Below are 18,454 nucleotides of genomic sequence, written 5' to 3' on the forward strand. Positions count from 1 at the left end.
TCTGACCTAGGGGCAAATCCCACCGTGGCCAAGGGCCACCCGAGGTGCCACCACCCTTGGCATGATGGAGGTGTGCTGCACACGCACGGAAACTGGGCACGGGCTGAGATGTGATGCCACCCCACTGCATGTGACACCCAAAATCAGACCGTGTGGAGAGACCCGGGAAGATCCAGACTAGAAATCTGGGAGAAGAGAAGGGGCTGTGGAGGGAGCTGCTGCTTCTGTCTTCTCTGAGCCATCACGGATGGGCATGGCCAAGAACCATCCAAGGAAAGCAGCAAATTAAATCAAAGTCCCGTATGTCCCTAAGTGAATTCATCTTCGCTTCAGCCTGGATGGGAAGGAAGGACAAGTCTCTGGGTCTCCAGCCATCCCACAGCTTCTCCTGCAAACCCACTTGAGCAGAGGAATCTGAGCAAACACACAGCAAGAGACCGAGTCATCAGCACCGGCACAGCGTGCAAAGCCACCTCGGGCAGATGCCGTCTAGAGCTCTGGATAATTTAAGGCCAAGCATTATGCCGGCTCAGGAAGCACAGCCAACTGCACCCAGAGCACGGTGAAAAATCACAAGTGCTTCCCACAATAAAACAGTAAATAATATGGCAAGACATCTCCTTGTGTGTCAGTAGAATAAAAGAAAAAAACATTAAGTTCCATAGGAACTAGAAGTTTTCGTTTTTTTTCCACTAAAATACAAAAATCAAAGAAGGAAAGCACCACCTTGCAATGGACAAAGTCGGTAGATGCTGCCAATACAGCACCCTGCACCAGCGCTCAACAACTGCAAAAAAAGGTGAGGACAACTGTGGGGATCAGCAGCACCAGATCCGCCGGATGCTCAGACAACTCCCACGGGCACAGATGCTTCAGTGGAAGTTCTTGAATCCGGCCAAATTAACCTGGAAATCTCATTACTCCCCAGCGTTGCTCTTACGAGCTTTGCAGAGCTTCCTGCCGGGCTGGGAATACCACACGGCCGTGGTCCCAGGGCGCTCGGGGGGCTGCAGCTGGAGAAGTGAAGGCCAACCCAAGCACAAGAGGTTGGGTTGCATTGGCCAACCAAGCAGCAGCAGCCGCATCCTGCGCCCCACACCTCACCCCTATAGAAAACCCCACACCCGCTCTGTGTTGCTTCCAGACAAGCATGGACTCTGCAGACCTTCTCAAAAACCAAGGTAGTGGCCGGAGAGTCTTTTCCAACCTGTGACTGTTGGCTATCCCACAGAATGGCACAAAATGGGAGGCTTTTTGGTCAAAAATGGGGCAGTTCCAAGGAGAAAAGCTCCCAACAGGCACATATAAGGAAATCACCCGGCAACAACATGAGTTTGGCAAGGTGCAGTGGAGACACCAGCGCAGACAGCAAAGAGCTGTCCTGGCTGGGCAGGCACTGATGGGTTCAAAGGCAAGTGGCACCTGGGGGAGAAAAGAGCACCTGCCATGGCCAGGGACAGAGGCTGGGAATGACATGCTGGGCTGTCAGAGCCACCACCATGTCCTGGAGGAGCAGCGTCTTCCACCTAAACCTGTTGCTCCCATCTGGCTCCTGCACTTGCAGAGAAGTTCAGGGACAGGAGCAGGTTCACGTCTGGGAGCGCTCCCCGCAACCTCTCCTTTGGGAACATCCATTGGACAACCTGGTGCATCTGAAGGGGATGAGCCCAAGGAGGTTTCTCCAACCCCCATGCCCGGGACAACAGAATTCACCCCCAGCAGTGGCCTGTGCATGGCACTAACTGCCCGTGTAAGCCAAACATCCCCTTCCTCCACACATCTGCTCCGTCCATAATCCTCGCTGTCCCTCCCCTAACGGGAAAGCAGCCAGAAAAGTGAACCAAAACCCTAATTATATCCCCAGCGCCCTGGTGATCTGCTGTGACTTTATCGGCGTGGTTGCAGCGGGGCTGAGGAAACGAGGAGGGAAGGGCCAAGGCTGGGTGTGCTCCAAAAACCCACCCCTTCTCCTCAGCCGCAGCATCACAACGGGTGCAAATCCCGTGCAATCTCAGGGTGCTGCCAGGACATGTCTAAAACCAACCTGTGCTCCTGTTCCACCTCCTCTCTCCAGGGACCCTTATCACCCACAGGAAAGGAAACATTGCAAGAATCACTTTATGGGGACAGGGAGTGGTGACAACCGTAGGTTGCAGCAGAAGAGCAGCCCAGAGTCTTACTGTTTGGCCATAAAATCATGGAGAAGCCACAACTACGGCACCTGGAGCCATGAGGCGTGCAAGAGCGGGGACCCCTGAGATTGCAACGCACAGTGAGGGGTGCAATGGATACACAGCATGGTCCTGGGGTGCAATAGCAGAAAAATATGGGGGGGAAAAACCCTCCTGGGTAGGTAGGAGCCTTCCCCAGCTCCTGGAGCAGCCCAAGCCCCACATGCAGCACCTCTGCCCCAGGGACCTGCTCTCCCCTAACAGCAGAAGAGGTGACGGACGAGCCGCGCTGCCCGCGGTGGGTGGAAGCCACATTAATATACACAGAGAAATTAAATCCGCTCCTGGATCCCGCGGGAAGGAGGTGAAGGGTAACGTTAAGTTGCTGTGCACGTGATTTACCTATGGTAATTTTAACTTCCAGCAAGACCGAGTGGCTGTTTTATCTTGTTGCCTCCTTGCAGTCAGACAGCGACCGCAGGGAAGCGTCTCTTCCACAGCTTTGAAGGGACAAAGGAAAAAGTTCTTACAAAATACCTATTACCAAAAGCACATTCACATGCTGTTACCTGATCTGGTATGAAGGACAAGCAGTATTTTGCTGTTTTGGTTTTGGTTTTTTTTTTTCTACCTTACATATCTTGAAGCCCATGATAACTCACCAAACAAGACCAATAACAAAACCAGTCTGAGAATTCCCATTTTTCACCAGAAATGCCTCAAAACGGCACGGACAAAAGGTGGAAGGCTCCAGTGAAACCCCTGCATTCAGCAACCCTGAGAAAAGCTGTTTACAAAACCTCACTGAAGACCTCGGCTTGTCTCCACACAAGTTTTAACCTGACAATGTCCCTTTCACAGACTTCAAACCTGATGAATAATGCATACCCGGGATAAACCAGAAATATAATATTCACTAATGCTTACCGTAACAGAGAAACAAGGACTGTGAATAAGTAATTTATTAACCTCGAACCGTGTTGCTGCTTGAACAGAGTACACACCTCGGCTTTCAGCCCCAAAAACACCGGTGCAAAGTTTGCTCTTGAGCATACCAAGGGCTGGCTGAGACCCCCCGCTCTCATCGCACCCCCAGCACAAACATGCCTTGGCTTGGACTCTGCAAGATGGCAATGGGGGGGAAAATCCCCCCCCGGAGAGAAAGGTTGGGAGCTGCCACCCTCCTTCCTTCATCATCCTCTTCCTTGGGGGCCGCAGCCGCCCCATCTCTGCCAGGACGGGGGTGGGAAGCCCACGACCCCACGCTCGTCCATGGCTCCAGCTGCTTTCTCAAGCATTCCAAAATCTGGCCAGAGCCTCTTTTTTACAGCACACCCCCCTCCGCAGCTGGACGCCGGCCTAATTGCGTATTTATTTATTTCTGCATTTTCCCAGCTCCGCGCACACACTGGCGCGGGGTGGGGGGAAGCCGAGGCCGGCTCCCCAGGCAGACCCAAAAAAAACAGGGGGGTGCAGCTCCCCCCGTTCCCCCAGGGCCAGGAGGAAGCCGGGAAGCGCGAGGCTGGGAGCAGGAAGGGGGGGGACGCCGGCAGCATCGCCCACCCCCTTTGCTTTGTGCGCACGCTTAGGGAAATTAAAAATAGCTGCATCCATAGAGTGGCTGCAAGCGCCACAAAGAGCGTGTTGAGCGGAGGCAGCTGCAAGCTATTTGCTGCCCCTGGTAATCAGCATCTCGGCTTGCAGAGCCCCCCCGGCCCCTTCCTCCCCTGCCAGAAGCAGCCGCTGCCTTTCTCCAACCCACATGTGTCATGTCAACAATCAGCGAATACAGGATCTCCGCCGGGTAAAAAGGGGGGAACACGCTTTGATTTTGTGAGCTGCTTTGTTGCCTTGTTCAATTCACGTCCTCAGCCACCTCTCTGAGCTGTCACTGAGGGTTTTGCAGTGTCAAATCCCACCAGGCGAGGCCAAGATACCCCGGTGCCACCCAGCAGCGATGGGAACAGGGATGTGCCAGTCAACGGGATGACATTTCTTCCAGGGATTCCTTTACGCAACAGGAAACCGGGTGCTATTGTCCAGCATTACCCAAGCTGTAGCCCACTGGTGGTCCCCACCAACCTCAGCCCACGGCCCACAAAAGGGCTGGAAAGAATTAAAACCAATCTCATCCCCACCGCCACATGGTGCATCTGGCAGGTACAGGGCTGTGCCACAGGGAGCTCGTTTCACACGCCCTCTCTGGCACCAAAAAATAGCAGAGAAAGAAACAACACCGTGGTTTTGCTGGTTCTTTTGGTTGGTTGTTCACATCTCTGCAGACAGGCACAGACACCCAGGGACTGGGGGATGCTCTGGAGCTGGGACCGGACCCCCACCGCTGCAGCCCCTTCCTCAGCTGCAGAGCTCCCACTGCATCGTTTCAACCTCTCCACCAGAAAGAAAAAATGGAAAAAGAAAAAATAATAAAAGAAAACAACTGCCCGTAGTAAATAATTGTGCTCCCATCTGTCACTCACAGCTGCAGCACTCAGGGCCATCACGGTTTCTTATTTTGTTAGACATTTACAGTGTGATAGGATGCAGAGGAAAAGCGGGTCTGATGCCAACATCTGAAGACGGGGCCCCAAGGTCTCACATGAGGGTAATTGTGCGCTCAGCAATTAGCTGTGTCATTTCACGACCAGCTCTGACATCTTCTTATCTTCAATGCCTTCAGAGGAGGGTCTGATTTCTGCATTAATGTTTTGCAGTGGATCATGATTTTCTTTCACCGAGAGCCTGCAGCCAGGCTAGAGACCACGGGTATTGGGCCCAGGTTGCCAGAAGCCATGAAAGAAAACACTCCAGCTGTTATAAGTGCCTGTATCCCTCTGCCCGCATAAACTAGATAAATGCAATTTAAAATCCAGCTCATTTCCCTCACTGCTCTTGCACACATATTCTACGCAAAGATCTTCACTAGGTCTCGTGATGGAGGAGTAGGGAAAAAGCAGAAAGGACAGAGCCACTTGAACCTGTTCTCGTTGCTCAGTGTCAGAGCGATTCCAGCTTTGCAGCTCGCCCTGCAGAACACAATAGGGGCTGTGTTGTTTCCAGGAAGGAAGCACCTGGGCCAGGTCATCAAAGCTGCTCGTTCATTAGGAGGTCTGGCTGCATGGAGCTCTCCCAACTCTGCTTTTATCCTCTCGTCTTCTGTTAACTCCCAAACCTCCCACTACAGAGTGTTTCATGGAATCTCTCTCCCAGCTGGCAGCAAATGCCCTTCTCAGCAAACTTGGCCACGGACATCTGCGCCCTCCCCTATCCATGCTAGAGAAGACATGAACAGGAACAGCCAGGTCACCCCACCTAAGTTCACAGTAAACTCAGGTACTTTAGTCCCGGGTACTTTTGGGGCCACAGTGATGGTCCTTGGCCATGGACCCAGGTGCTGGGGCCATACCTGGAGGAGCCCTTCCCTGTTCTCTCAGCCCCACAAACCACCGTTTTACTACCCCAAACACCACACTAAACCAAACTGAAAGAGGGAAAATAGAAGAAGGTAGGGAACCATTCATGGGGGTGTTCACAAGGATCTTGACAGCAGGACGCACCCCCAGCAGCAGCTGGGGCCAGACACTTTGAGCAGACAGAAGAGGGAAGACATGAACCCCCCTGAAGCCACCGTTACGGGATCCCCACACCCAGCCCCAGCACACAACATGACACCAGATCAGCATCAAGCGAAACGCTAACATCAGAAAGACCACAAATGAAGATCTGCATATCCTCCCAACTCTGAGCCTGTCTGGTCCTGGATTCAGCAATATCCTGGGGAAGGAGTTCCCAGGGCTCCCTGTAGGTTCATGGATTTATTTCCCTCCCCCAAAAGCAGCATTAAAAATCAAACACAACAAAACCATCAAAGATCTCCAAGCTCTGTCGGGAACCAGCAGCACTTGTGCTGTCTCTACATCTCCCGTAAAGCAACTACAAGATGCACTTTATCACCTCTCCCTTGCACCCCAACTTCAGGCGTCCCTCTCCTGGAGGAGAAAGGATCACTGCTCCCCAAAATCATTCCCAACATTTCCTTATTTCTACTGCATCATCTCTGAGATACGTGCTAAACATCCCAGGTGAAACCTCCCCATGACCATCTTCCACCCCACTCCCCATCAAACCAGTTATTTCCCTGGTTCTGCATCCTACATGATGTCCCATTCACACCAGAACCATTGATGCAGAAGCTCCTGGATGGAGCTATTTTCCCATCCATAGCATAAACCAGTGGGACTGGCAGGGCACTGTCACCAGCATTTGCCGAGGTGACATGTCACCTCCGGACCATCGCATCGTGCGGCCATGCAAGGGGTCGCTTTCCCCCTCTGTTGAGGTCAACCCAAAAACCTAAGGACCTGGGAAGAAAGTCCACCCGCTGCAAGACCAAATCAGACCCACACCCTGGAAAAAAAATCTGTGGGGGTCCCTGGGGGTCCCTCCAAGCATTGAACGGCCGCTCTGCTCCAGCCTTTCTGTTTCAGCTCTTGAAATGCGCTTTGATTCAAGCCAAAAGCTTTTTATGCTAAACAGAAACTGAAAGTCTTGAAGATCTGGCAAACAGAGGCACTGGCAAAACTGCATGTATGGGGGGAGACAACGGGGACGGGGGGAACGGGGGTTTGTAAAGCCCGGTGCTCCTGTGGAGGAGGGGGCAGGGAGAGCTTGGAAACACTTAAATGGCGAAATGTGTGGAAAAAGCAAGGACAGAGAGGCCAGGATGTTTAAGGTTCGTTTTTAATCCCTGCCAATGAATTTCCATTCCATGCCAAGACTGAAGTAAACTGCTTTGATCTGAAAAGGAGGAAAAAAAACCACACGCACAGATTCTTGGCTTCTTAAAACAATATAGATGACAAAGGAGGGAACTACGATGAAAATCAGGATGGGGCAACTCTGCTGATGGTGACATTTTAAAATGACCCTTTCTTCTGAATAAAGACAATTTTGGAAGGCGGTTTATTAGGAAATAACAATTACAGGTGTCTACGCATCACAGCATTGGCAGGTACACATCGCTCCCTCACTCTGATCCCCCACCAGCAGCCACCAATGCTTACACCCCTCTCCCTTTTTACTCATTTGCCAATTCCTTAGGTTTCCATGGCCGGGAGCAGGGCCTGGGGCTGTGCAGGTCTCCAGATGTGACCTGCAGGTCTCCAGATGTGACCCGGCAGCCCCCTGCACACTGCCAGACCTCCCACCTCTGAGCTGGGCCCTCTTCTCCTATTTACACACCGGTCCAGGGGTCCCGGTGCTCCTCTAACCACTGCCAGATGCCGAGCTGGCCTCGCTCTTCATCCCACCCCAGTCTCATCAGCTCCTGACCTCCCTCCCAGACATCACAGGCTGGAACAGGGATGTCCGCTCCATCATACTGAGGTTAATGCTGTTACGATCCATCCGAATTCCTGATTTAGGAGCAGGACCACCATGCTGCGAGCCCAGGAAGGGTCTGCGATGCCGCTGTGGAGGATGAAACCACCCAATTCCATACGCATGAGCAAACTCTTGCACGGAGGCTGCTGACTGCTGGTTTAAGCATCCTCTTAGACTCCACTCAGACACTGATCTTAATGTCTGTCCCCACTTGTAGAAAGGAACTTGACTCCAGCAAATGCCAACCTAGTATAAATCCCAGCCCAAGGAAAGTGGCAGAGGGGTAAACTGAGGCACAGAGACTAGGCCTGGCCCATAGACATGTAATGATTCATTAAGATGCTGAGCTGGAGATCCAGACCCTCTTCTCTGACCTGCTCTAGCCATGGGGCTGGATCTGTCCCCCGGCAGTGCTGAGGCTGTCACCCACCCACAGGGCCAGGAGGGAGGGGACAGCTGAGGCCACCACCCACCCCTCCGGGAGGGAGGGGACAGCTCTCTCCATGCCCACAAAACCCCCTGCACCCACGGCCTCTCCACTGCGTTCCCACGCAGCAGGGCTCTATTTATAGAGACCTCAGCCGCTAATTATAGATCGCAGCAATCAAAACAAAAGAAGGCAAATGCTCTGCACTTGCTACTCTCTGGCTCCATCCCCTTGCCCTGGCACTACTTTTGTGGCAGCTCCCACACGGCAACCAAAACCACCCGAACCACCGTGGTACCGGGCTGCTCTCCCAGTGCCACAGCAGCACTGGTTTCACTGGGTGTTTCACCAGGAGGACCGAGACCTTGCACAGCGTGAGGCCGCGGCAGAGGATGCAGCTGCCAGCACCAGTGTGGGCATCTCCTCCCGTGCTGGGACGCAGCCGCTGGGCTGGCGGCAGCCAGGAGAGGTTTTGCTCACCACCCTGGCACATGTCCCCTTTGTCCCCTCGAGTGACTGAGCACGATCCCTCCCAGCCCAGGCAGGGCTGTTTCCCCACAGGCTGAGAACTTTATCCTCTCTAGTTTAAAATACTCTGAAGTACCAAAGGTTTCAACCCTTTGGGTGACTCTAACACCTCCAAAACAAGTTTCTGGATGCATTTGCCTTGGCTTAGGTATTATGGCAGGCTTTAGTCTCGCACTCCAAGCAATGAGGAATCAGGGAATACATCTGTTGAGAAAACTGAGGAAGTGCCACAAGACTGGGAAGCACATAGGGGCAAACGTCCTCAGACACTCACAATGCAGCGGCTCATCCCCAAGCCTGCCCCTAGCTCTCTGTCACCCTCTTTCCCACCTTCCCTCAACCCAACATAAGAGCAGTTTCACCATCCTCCAGCTGCCGTGGAGAAACGTCAAGCCCTGTACATCACCCAGCCCAGCATGGAGGTTTATCAAACAGCAGCAATGAGCCAGTGCCGAGGGGTAACAACAGCGGTTCAGCATGGGAAGGCAACCCCGAGCGATCACACAACCTCTGCATCCAACCACAGCTGGGAGGGAGGAATTTCTGCACGTCTGAGCAGGCTCGGCTTAGCCAGGAACGACTGCTGGCACAATCCATGCAGAGAGCTTTGCTTGGCATTCCCAGAGGCCAGACAGGCTCTGGGTGCAAGAGGGAGACCCCAGGGAGCGGGTCCAAGGGGCTGGAGCTCCAGCGCCTATGCACATCCTCCCCCTCACAGCCACTGTGCAGAAATAGTTTGGGTTCTATATGGCAGAGGAAGGGCAGACAGACGGAAGGATGGACACACACAAAGAAGGTGGCTGAGCAGAGGCACAGACTCAGGGTCAGCTCAAGGACACGTGGGCAGGTCTCAGGAGGGGGCTGGATGCCAGCAGGGTGGCTGGTGCCCGCTGTGTCCCACCTTCTGCTAAGGGCTTTCCGTGCCCAAAATGCTCCAATCCAACACCAAACCTGACCCACCCCATGGCAAAAGGCTTCTGCACCCAAGGCTGGCCCATCCCATGGTCTCTGCGTACCGCAGCACCAACGTCTTTGGGTACTCCCCAAGGTCTCCCCTGCCTTCAGCCAGGCCAAGAGTGAGATGGGAGGGTGTCCCTGGTCAGGCACACAGGACCATCTCCGCCACCATCCCCACCTGGGACTCCCCTTCCCAGCCCACCTCTCCCTCCCCTCCCACTTTTACTAAGAGCAGAAATCGCCAAACCCACAAAATTAATGTCTAACAGGTTCAAGGAAAAGCAATTCAATCCCTGCTTGCAACAGCCTGGGAGGTCTCTGGCCAGCTGCCGCCCAGCTCCCAGCCCACTGCAGAGATTGTCCCCACACCGAGGCCCCCATGGGACCTCCACTTGGCTCCCAGAGGGGCACACTTGGGGCAGATCACCCCTGCATGGGCTGCAAAGTGGATTCTCCATGCAAAAACAGTTGGGTTTTTTTGGCTCAGGGGCTTCTCCTCCAGCCCCAGTCCAGCCAGCATGGCAGGGGATGCTCTGGTGCTGCGGTATGGAAGGAGTTGGGGGAGGTTGTGCCCAACTACAGCCAGACAACACCTTTAGCAGAGCCAGTGCAAACAGCAGCGTGGATCCCACACAGTGACGTGCTCTGCAGAAAGGTCAGGAGGGTATTTTTACACTATGTGTCAGATGCTGATGAGGAAGAGGGAGCCATGACCATCTCCTCCATCTATGGCTATGGAGAAACCGGACCCAGCCCTCCTGTCCTCCTCAGCAGCACCCATCACATCACTAAGGGTCATGGGACAGTGAATCCAGTGCCCCCCCGGAATGCAAAATGGAAAAGACAAACAAACAAACCAACCCGTTACATACTGGGTTTTCCCAACGTCCTTTCACCTCTCCTCAGATTCAGGGTATGCCCCCACCCCAGCCAGCCACACGCTGCTGCCCTGTCACTGTAGGACACGAAACACCAGCCCAGTGCGCAGCCAGGTTGCTGAGACACTAAAAATGTACTGAAAGCCTCCACTGCTCCTACCCGAGACTTCTAAATTATTTAGGGCACTTGGATCAACCCCAAGAAAAAATACAAACAAACAAGGCATGAAACTCGAGCAATGCGCGCTGTGCTGCCGTGCCGCACGGAGCCCTCGCAGGAGGCAGCGGTGGAGGACTGAGGCACAAAGCCCTCGCAGGAGCCTCACGGCTGCAGAGGCAGGTCCCCGCGTGTCCCCGCAGGTCCCCACGTGTGCACACACGCTGCCCCGCGTCCCAGCGCTCCCTGCTTTGCCAGGCTCCCGCTGTGCCGTGCCAGCATGGTCGGTCAGCCTTGGGCACCCTCTGTAACCAGGAGGAGAAATGAGCAGCCCAGTTTCCCCTGGGCTCATCAGCCCCGCTTCCCAGCTCACAGCGGATGGGAGGGTTTCCCTTCCTCTCCCATGTCTCTTTTTTCACTCCACAGCGGGTGAGTAGCGGGAAGGCGTTCCAGCTGACCTGCTTTCCACAGGCATCGCCTCCTTCCCGGGCACTGCCAAGGAGATTCACCATCACCAAACCCCAGCTGGCACTGAGGAATGGGACAGAAAGGATGGGTGATGCCCTTGGGGACCCCCCCAGTGCTTCCTGCCAGCATGGGATCTGTGGGCAACGGATCAACCCCACATCAGGTGGGACCCACACGCCTCCAAAACACCCAACATCCTTCACAGACTGTTCACCACCATCCCATGCAAGCCCAGCCAGGCGTTAAGTCAAACCCAGAAAGCAAAACTCTTCACCAGTCCGGCAGAGATCTCGCCACGCTGCATACCAGGAGCATCACCCAGGTTGCTCCAAGGGCAGCAGAAGCAGCCCCAGCTCCCCAGCACGGGCAGCCTGGTCCCCACAGCCCAAACACGGCCACAGCCTCCGCCACGCAGCACTCACCATCTCGTCGAGGGCGTAGCGCAGCAGCCCATGCTCGTAGAGGATGAAGAACCGACGCTGCCATTTCTAAAAGAGAAAACAAGGCAGCAGGTCACAGCAGTGCCCAGCGGCCTCCAAGCCTCACCGGGGACACCAGAGCTGCGTCCGCAGAGCCGGTGATGAGAAAAGGCACCGAAACCCTTTGTGCTGAGTGCACTGGTGACAATGGGCAATGTGTTTCACCAAGCACTGGAATACAGCTGCCAAAAATGCAGGGGGGACCCCCAACAGTGCAGGGACCATTCCTAAAAGGTGCTGAGAGTTGCAGAAGTATTTCTGCTCAGCCCCTCACATCCCCAACCCAACTGCTCGGGGTGCTGTGGGCTTTGCAAAGCAAGGTCCTGTGGCTTTGCCGGGGGTCTGCTCACACAAGCCTACCTTGCCCAACGCTGATTTAACTGCCTGGCTTCATGGGCACCCAAGAAGAGGCTGGTTTGGGGCTGTTGCCCCATCTCACTCGTCTCTGCTTTCAGACAGACCTCAAGCTGGCCAGGTTTAACCATACAGGTGACAAAAATAGCCAGAGACAAGAGACTCCAACTCCTAGACTGGAACTAGGACTTTCTTCTTCTTCTAAAGAACGTCCCCAAGCCCCATCACTGCTCTCCAGGAGACCCAAGACCTGCATGGCACCAGATGGATCCCTCAACCAAGTGCTCCCAACCCTCAGCTTCATCCTGCAGGGTCTATTCCAACACATGGTGCTGCAGGGTGACAATGTGTCCCGTTAGATGTCCCCCAGCAGTGCCTAAGCTCGGTTTGGATGGTGGCTGCCCCTGCGGTGGTGGCACTGCCAGGTGGTCCTGGCTCCCCCGGCACCGCGCTGGCATTGCTGCTTCTGCAGCTGCACAGCAAATGAGATTGGAGAACTGATCTGGCTGGAAAAATGCCTTTTTTTTTCTGTGTGTGCCAGGTTGTTTTCAGCCAAGAGCAAAAACTGGTTGAGCAGGCTGAAATAGAAAAAGCCCTGGATTCATAGCCCCAGTGCAGCAATTCTTATCAGACTTTTCTCAGCCCTTCAGGCAAAGTCCACGGTGTTCAGGGACAAGCAAAACTACCAAGGACCCTGTGGACCTCCGCACGCCCCAGCTTAGCCAGAACTCCGCACGCCCCAGCTTAGCCAGCAGCCTCTGCTCTGAGGAAGCACTGAGTCCCATGTCCCCACGATTTTGGACCAGCAAGCTTGCAACTAACTGTGACTCCAAACAGTGACCCATACACCCCAGGCTGAACTCAGAACCCAATTCTTGTTCACTCCAGATAGATTTTTTTTTTTAAATCACTGGCAGCTCTGAGAGCATTTTGGCTGCACGACAGAGGGTTCACAGACTGTTGCCATCCCTCCCACACACGAGACAGCCCTGTTCTGGCCACCTCGGCAGCAAATTCCCTGGAAGATCAGCTTGGGGACAGGCTGGGAGTCCTCGTCACAAGCCAGCAGTGAAGGGACGTCTGCCTGGCCACATCCTTCTGGGCCTCACACCCCCAGGGCAGCAAAGCAGTGGATGCTCCCACCCCACATGATGCTGCTGTTTCCACAAGGCACCAGCAAACCCCTTTGAGCAGGAGGTGAGTGTGTCCTGCTCTCTCTGCAGGTCTCTGCTGCCAACACACACGGTTTCAGAGCTCTTCAGGGTTATAGCAAACGGGAATCACCTCTCAGGCCCTTCCCTGCTGCACGACCTGCCTGACACAGGTATCTGCATTAAGGGATGGGATGCAGCTTCCCTTCAGGGCTCTGGGCATGCCCATGGGGAGCTGCAGATAATAAAGTGGTTGTTTCCAAGCATCCAAAGGGAAACTGGGTGCCTTGCTGATGGTCCCAGAACAGCTCAGAGCCACCCAGCCCACACCCCACCAGCCTGAGAGCCTTCCCGTCAGCGTGGCACAAGTCAAGCCAACCAGAGCAGCATCAGGGCATCCAAAAGCAACAGCAGCAAGCAATAAAACTGCAGGGACTGAGCCTGCGCAGCACAGGAGAGCTCACACCCCAGGGAACGCACTGGAGCCCTGCTGCAGGGAACATCTCCTGGCCTCCTGTTTTGCACAGGTGATGGGTGCACGGAGGTGCCACCTCCATGGGCAGGGACTGGCTCTCGCTGCTCCTTCTGCCACCCACACCCACAGCACGGGGAGGGGACGTCATGGCTTCACTTACCCGGGAGCGATGGACGGGGTTGTCAAAGTCCGTTCCTTCGGGGGCCAGCAGCAGCCAGCCGCCATAAATGGGTTTGGCCTGCAAAGAAACAGGGAAACACATCAGGTGTAGAAGAAACTGGCTCAACGTGGACCAGCACCAGAGGGGATCGATGGCTGTGGACCAGGCGAAACTGCACCAGCCCCCAGCACAAAGGCAGCTGCATGAGTTCAGGCTCCGGCACACAGGTAAACTCAGCCCTGCCAGCACAGGGAACACAATGCCTGATGGCAACCTGTGGTGTTAAACATACTGTGTGCAAACAGGATTGAGATGACAACTCGGGAGTAGGTAAAACCCCAGCCTTAAGCACCAAACTCGGCTACTTCTGCACAGCATCACACCGAGAGCACCGACGGTGGGTACCGCGGTGTCACAGAGCCCGTCCACACCGGCAGCTCTGCCCCTCGCTGCCGGGAGCACACCTCAACTCCAAAAGACATGTTCCAAGAGGAGAGCTTGATGTTTTCCTTTTGTTAATTAAGAGAGGAAAAACTACCCGGTGCTGGCGGCTCGCCAGCTCGCAGCCGCTTCCCGTGCCGCGCAACCCAGCAGCCCCTTCCCCGCGGGGGGGTCCCCGCCAGCAGCACGGGGCCCAGCACGCAGGAAGGTCAGAGCCAGGCGGAGGGAAAACAGTTCATTCAGCCAGCCGGGAAGAGAAAGGGAAAGAATACCCGGAAAGAAATGCCTTGCAGCACTGCCATTTATCAGCAGGAAAAATAAAATCCAGGGTCCTTCTTTCCACCAATGGTTTGGATACAGAAGTGGCCGGAATGAAGCAGACCCAACACCACGGTGGGATGGGGATGGGCACCGGGCATGTTCTCCCCTGCAAAGTCCTACGGGCACCGGTCTTGCTGCCTGTCAAGCTGCAAACTATTAGCCAACACCACTCCTGGCAAGTGCTGGGGCCAAATTCTGGTGCAAGAGCAGCAAGGCATTGCCACACCGGTGAGGCGGCTCCGCAGAGGGACCGGGACAAGCCAGGAGGGAGGAAACCTGGGACAAATCCAGCTGCAGGAGCCCCCAGGTCTGGGGATGCTGCTTTCCACCACAAAACATCCCTGCATGCCCATCCCCAGACCGGCCCGGCCACACGTACATTCCCAGCTCCTCTCAATACTATTTGGTTAATCTTGTCGCTTTCATTCTTTTTTTTTTTTTTTCCTTCTACTTTTCCTTAAAGCTTAAAACTGTTTCCAGTTCAGTACCTCCCCTAGATTCCTCCTGCCAGTTTCTGTGGTTTTGTAATGTTAAAAAAAAGTTTCCCCTCTGGAAAAATCCCTGCAAACAATAGAAGAAACTGCCTATGCACCAAAAACTGTCAAACGCATGAAGCACTGAGTAAGCAAACTGGAAACAAGCTGGAGGAGCCCTTTTACTGTTTATGAAGTGAAAATAAATAACAAAATCTCTTATCCCCCCCGGCAATGTGACATATCAGCTCTAGGTGTTGCTCTGCCGGCAGCTGGGAAAACACGATTTGAGGAGACCTTCCTTCCCCCTCTCTTTAAAGGGCATTAAAAACAATGAAAATGGAGTGCTGGGAGTGGGATCTGATTTGAGGGAGTTGCTTCCCTCCCTCCCAGGGGCTGTGGGCACCCCCGCCACCCCCATCCTGCTCACCTGGGTGCTGATGCCCTGCTCGCCCGTGGTCCCCATGCTGCCCCGGCACCCGCGCGGCCCCACGCCGCCCACGCTGCCAGCGCCCGGCAGATCCGGCCGTGCCCCGGCACACCCCGGCACAGCCCGCCCCGCGCCCCCACCCTAACGCGCCCGTGACGCAGCCGTGCCCACGCCAGGGGAGGGCTTTGGAGCGGGGATCCCACCGCTCCCCATCACAACGGGGTTCAGCCGCGGCCGCCCGTGCGGGCTGGGCAGGGCCACCTGCAATGGCCTTTCCCAAGGATCTCTTCTGTTTTACGGGGGGAAAGGCAAAATGGCAAATAATGACCCACCGGAGAGGGTGGGAGTGAATTCAACAGGTCACTGCAGCAGGGAAGGGAGGTCCCCAAACTCCCACAAGAGGTAATTGCAGTGGGCCCTGAACAACCAGCTCCTGTGCTTAAGATGGCATCACAAGCAGCCTCCACCACCCAGGAACGAGGAAGAGGATGACAATGAAGGCGGGACACAGTGTCCCCAAAGCTTGGCACCACCACATCACAGCAGCACCCCAAGGAGCCCTCAGCAGTGACGCCTTTGGCTGCTCGCAGGGTTCAGCCCTCCTCCATCCCCAGATTTATCCATCCATGCCCCAGCACAGCCCCTGGGCACGGGCAAACACTCAGCCCAGCAAACCCTGGGCACAATCTCTCCCCAACACAAGCTACAGCTCCCGGACGGACCGTCCTGCCCCCAACACCCCACTGCACCCCAGCAGCGTCCCACTGTGACAAACAGCGGGCACACCGGGGACAAAGCAAACATGAAACCCAAACAGGGGACACAGTCACCGGGGTGAGCAGTGAGCAGCCTTAACCTCATATCACAGGTGTCAAGCCCTGCCCTACCTCAGCCTGGCTCACACCCCTCCACAGGAATTATTTTGCCCTCAACCGCTCCAATTTTGGCTCAACTGACCATATATAAAGCACCAAGCACCTGAAATACATGCCCTTAACATAGAGCACGGTCATTTTTTACCGGCATCACAAAAAAGCACCAGTGGGCTATACTTATTTTGGCAGAGGCATCCAAATTCAGATATTGAAACCAAAATAGCTGAAAGGTATGAATTAGAGCCAGCCGGTGTGGGCAGCCCAGTTCCACCCACCAACAGATGAACACACAGCAGTGCTTTTTAAAGCCAAACCAAAACAAGCTACTGCTAAAACCAAGCAAATGCCCAGAGAGGTACAAAACTAAATAAAAGGGATATGAATTAGCATACAAAGTGTCTGAAATAAGACCATCGCACCTGCATTGGAACAGCCCTGCTGAAGCAAGGCTTAAAATAAACCCGCTCGATGCCGCTGCGGGAGGCAGGTCCAGGGGGGTGTTCACAGCACCGGGATGGAGCTGGAGCAGCAGGATGCTCTGCACCAGCTCAGCTTCCTCTGGAGGGCTCAGTGAGAGGAGAAAAATGCAACATCCAGCACTGAGCAAGAGCTCAGAGCAAAAACTTTCCCTGTCCAAGCAGATCTGTCCAACCTCTCATGCAGGGATGGCGTTAGAGCAGCCCCAGGGTTCCCAGGATGCCTTTGACGATGCAGAGCCCCGTTCGTCTCCCGTGATGTCCCAAGGGCAGCTCCGCGCGGTTTCCCTGCAGGCAGCAGCGATGTGGGATGCTCAGGCACCGGGCAGCTTTGCTTTTATCCAGGCAGCTCCTGGCTGAAGCCACAGAACGAGGTGGAGAGCAGAGCAGAGGGCAGCTGCTGGCAGCAACACATCCACGCCTGGGGTGGGGTGGGACGGCGCTCCCAGGGCAGGCAGGAAGAGCAGAGCCGGTTCCTCCGGCACGGCTCGCGGTGACGAAGCCAACCACCCACCACAACCTCAGCCGGGAGGTGCCGAAGCCGCTGCCTCACCACCCCGGGAAAGATCTGCAGGCACCTTGCCACCAAAAAAAAGGTGATAAAGCCACAGAGCTGTCCAGGGGCATCACCAAACAGAGGGTGCAGCTGAGTCAGAGCCCCACAGTGCCCTGTCCTGTCCCATGGCAACAGCAGAGGCTGACTCAGGCAGAAGTGTCCCCATGTCCCCGCTCTGCATCCTGTCACACCTCTGGAAACGCCCAGGTGTCCCACCCCACCCTCAGGACCGGTCACCAGAGCTGTGTTGCAGGTGCTCTGCAGCCCCTCACCTGCCCCTCAGGTCGCTGCTCTGGCCACTGCATCCGTCCCCTTGGCCTGTGCCACATCAAGGGGGAACACTGCCTGCAGCCCAGGGCTGGCGCTGGCAGCACGGCGGGTGGGAGGAAGCGCAGAAGGAAGCGGCCCCAGCTCGGTTTACACAAAACTGTCAAGCTGATGCTGCCCAGGCACGGACAAACCAGCCCACCCCAACCAGCTCCACCAGCACCGGGAATGTGGTTCCCAGCAGCCAGGAGACTGCACTTGCAGGACATGCAGAGCCACTCAGCACTTTGCAAGGCACGGGGTGATACAGGAACCCTGCACATACCCAGGGCAGAGTGGGCACAGCCCAGCCACCTGCTTCCAGCAGGCAGGACACGTCACAGGAGCCTGACAGCCCATGGAGCACCAGGTCACAGGGCTGTGACACCAACCAGCATGCCCACTGGACACCTGCAGCGTTTGTTGGTGGTACCTTCACCTCTTCCCTGCAATCAGCCAGCCGAGCAGGGTGCTTAACAGCACCCAGCAGAGCCACACGGTGCCCGCAGGAGCTCATCGCATGAGGGGCAATGGGAGAGCTCTGCTGATACCCACATCTCCTCTTAGGGTCTGGTGACAGCCCCGTGGCAGAGCAGCCACAACCCCACTGGGGTGCCAGGACAGCCACACGTGGTGGGGATGCCCCCACAGCGGGTCCTCGCCCACCACAACGTCCAAATCCATCACTGGGAGAGACTCCCGGCTCCAAGCGCATGGCAGGAGGGATAATCTGTTTAGGCTGCCGGCAGACGTAATCAGTCTGTCTCAGATGGAGGCAAGGCTTGTTTTGTTCAGGCTTGGCAACTGAACGAGAAGGGGAAAAAAAAAATGGACTGTTGCAGCAGAGCTTTAGCCTCTGCCTCCAATGCCAAATGCAGAGAGTACTCAGTACAGAGGGTGCTCAGGAACAGGGTCACAGCTCTCAGCTACACCCACAGGAGACCAGAGTAGGGACAACACAGTCACCGCCACCTGTGCACCAGCTCCCA

General features: G+C 55.4%; 1 protein-coding gene across 10 annotated transcripts in view; it reads right to left on the bottom strand.

Moving 5' to 3' along the window:
* The window catches only part of MPRIP (myosin phosphatase Rho interacting protein), a 75,481-nt gene that overhangs the window by 50,668 nt on the left and 6,359 nt on the right, over window positions 1-18,454 (bottom strand). For 8 of the 10 annotated variants that reach the window (XM_065031341.1, XM_065031343.1, XM_065031340.1 and 5 more), the window contains exons 2-3: window positions 13,588-13,665; window positions 11,391-11,456 (exon numbers count right to left, since the gene is read on the bottom strand). In XM_065031341.1, coding sequence (XP_064887413.1) covers window positions 11,391-11,456; window positions 13,588-13,665 — 144 coding nt within the window. Of the gene's footprint in view, window positions 1-11,390; window positions 11,457-13,587; window positions 13,666-15,252; window positions 15,326-16,546; window positions 16,835-18,454 lie in introns of those variants that run through there. The other 2 variants (XM_065031346.1, XM_065031345.1) reach the window with 2 other exon arrangements.

This window comes from Columba livia, chromosome 15 (genome assembly GCF_036013475.1).
Source record: "Columba livia isolate bColLiv1 breed racing homer chromosome 15, bColLiv1.pat.W.v2, whole genome shotgun sequence".
Lineage (NCBI taxonomy): Eukaryota > Metazoa > Chordata > Aves > Columbiformes > Columbidae > Columba > Columba livia.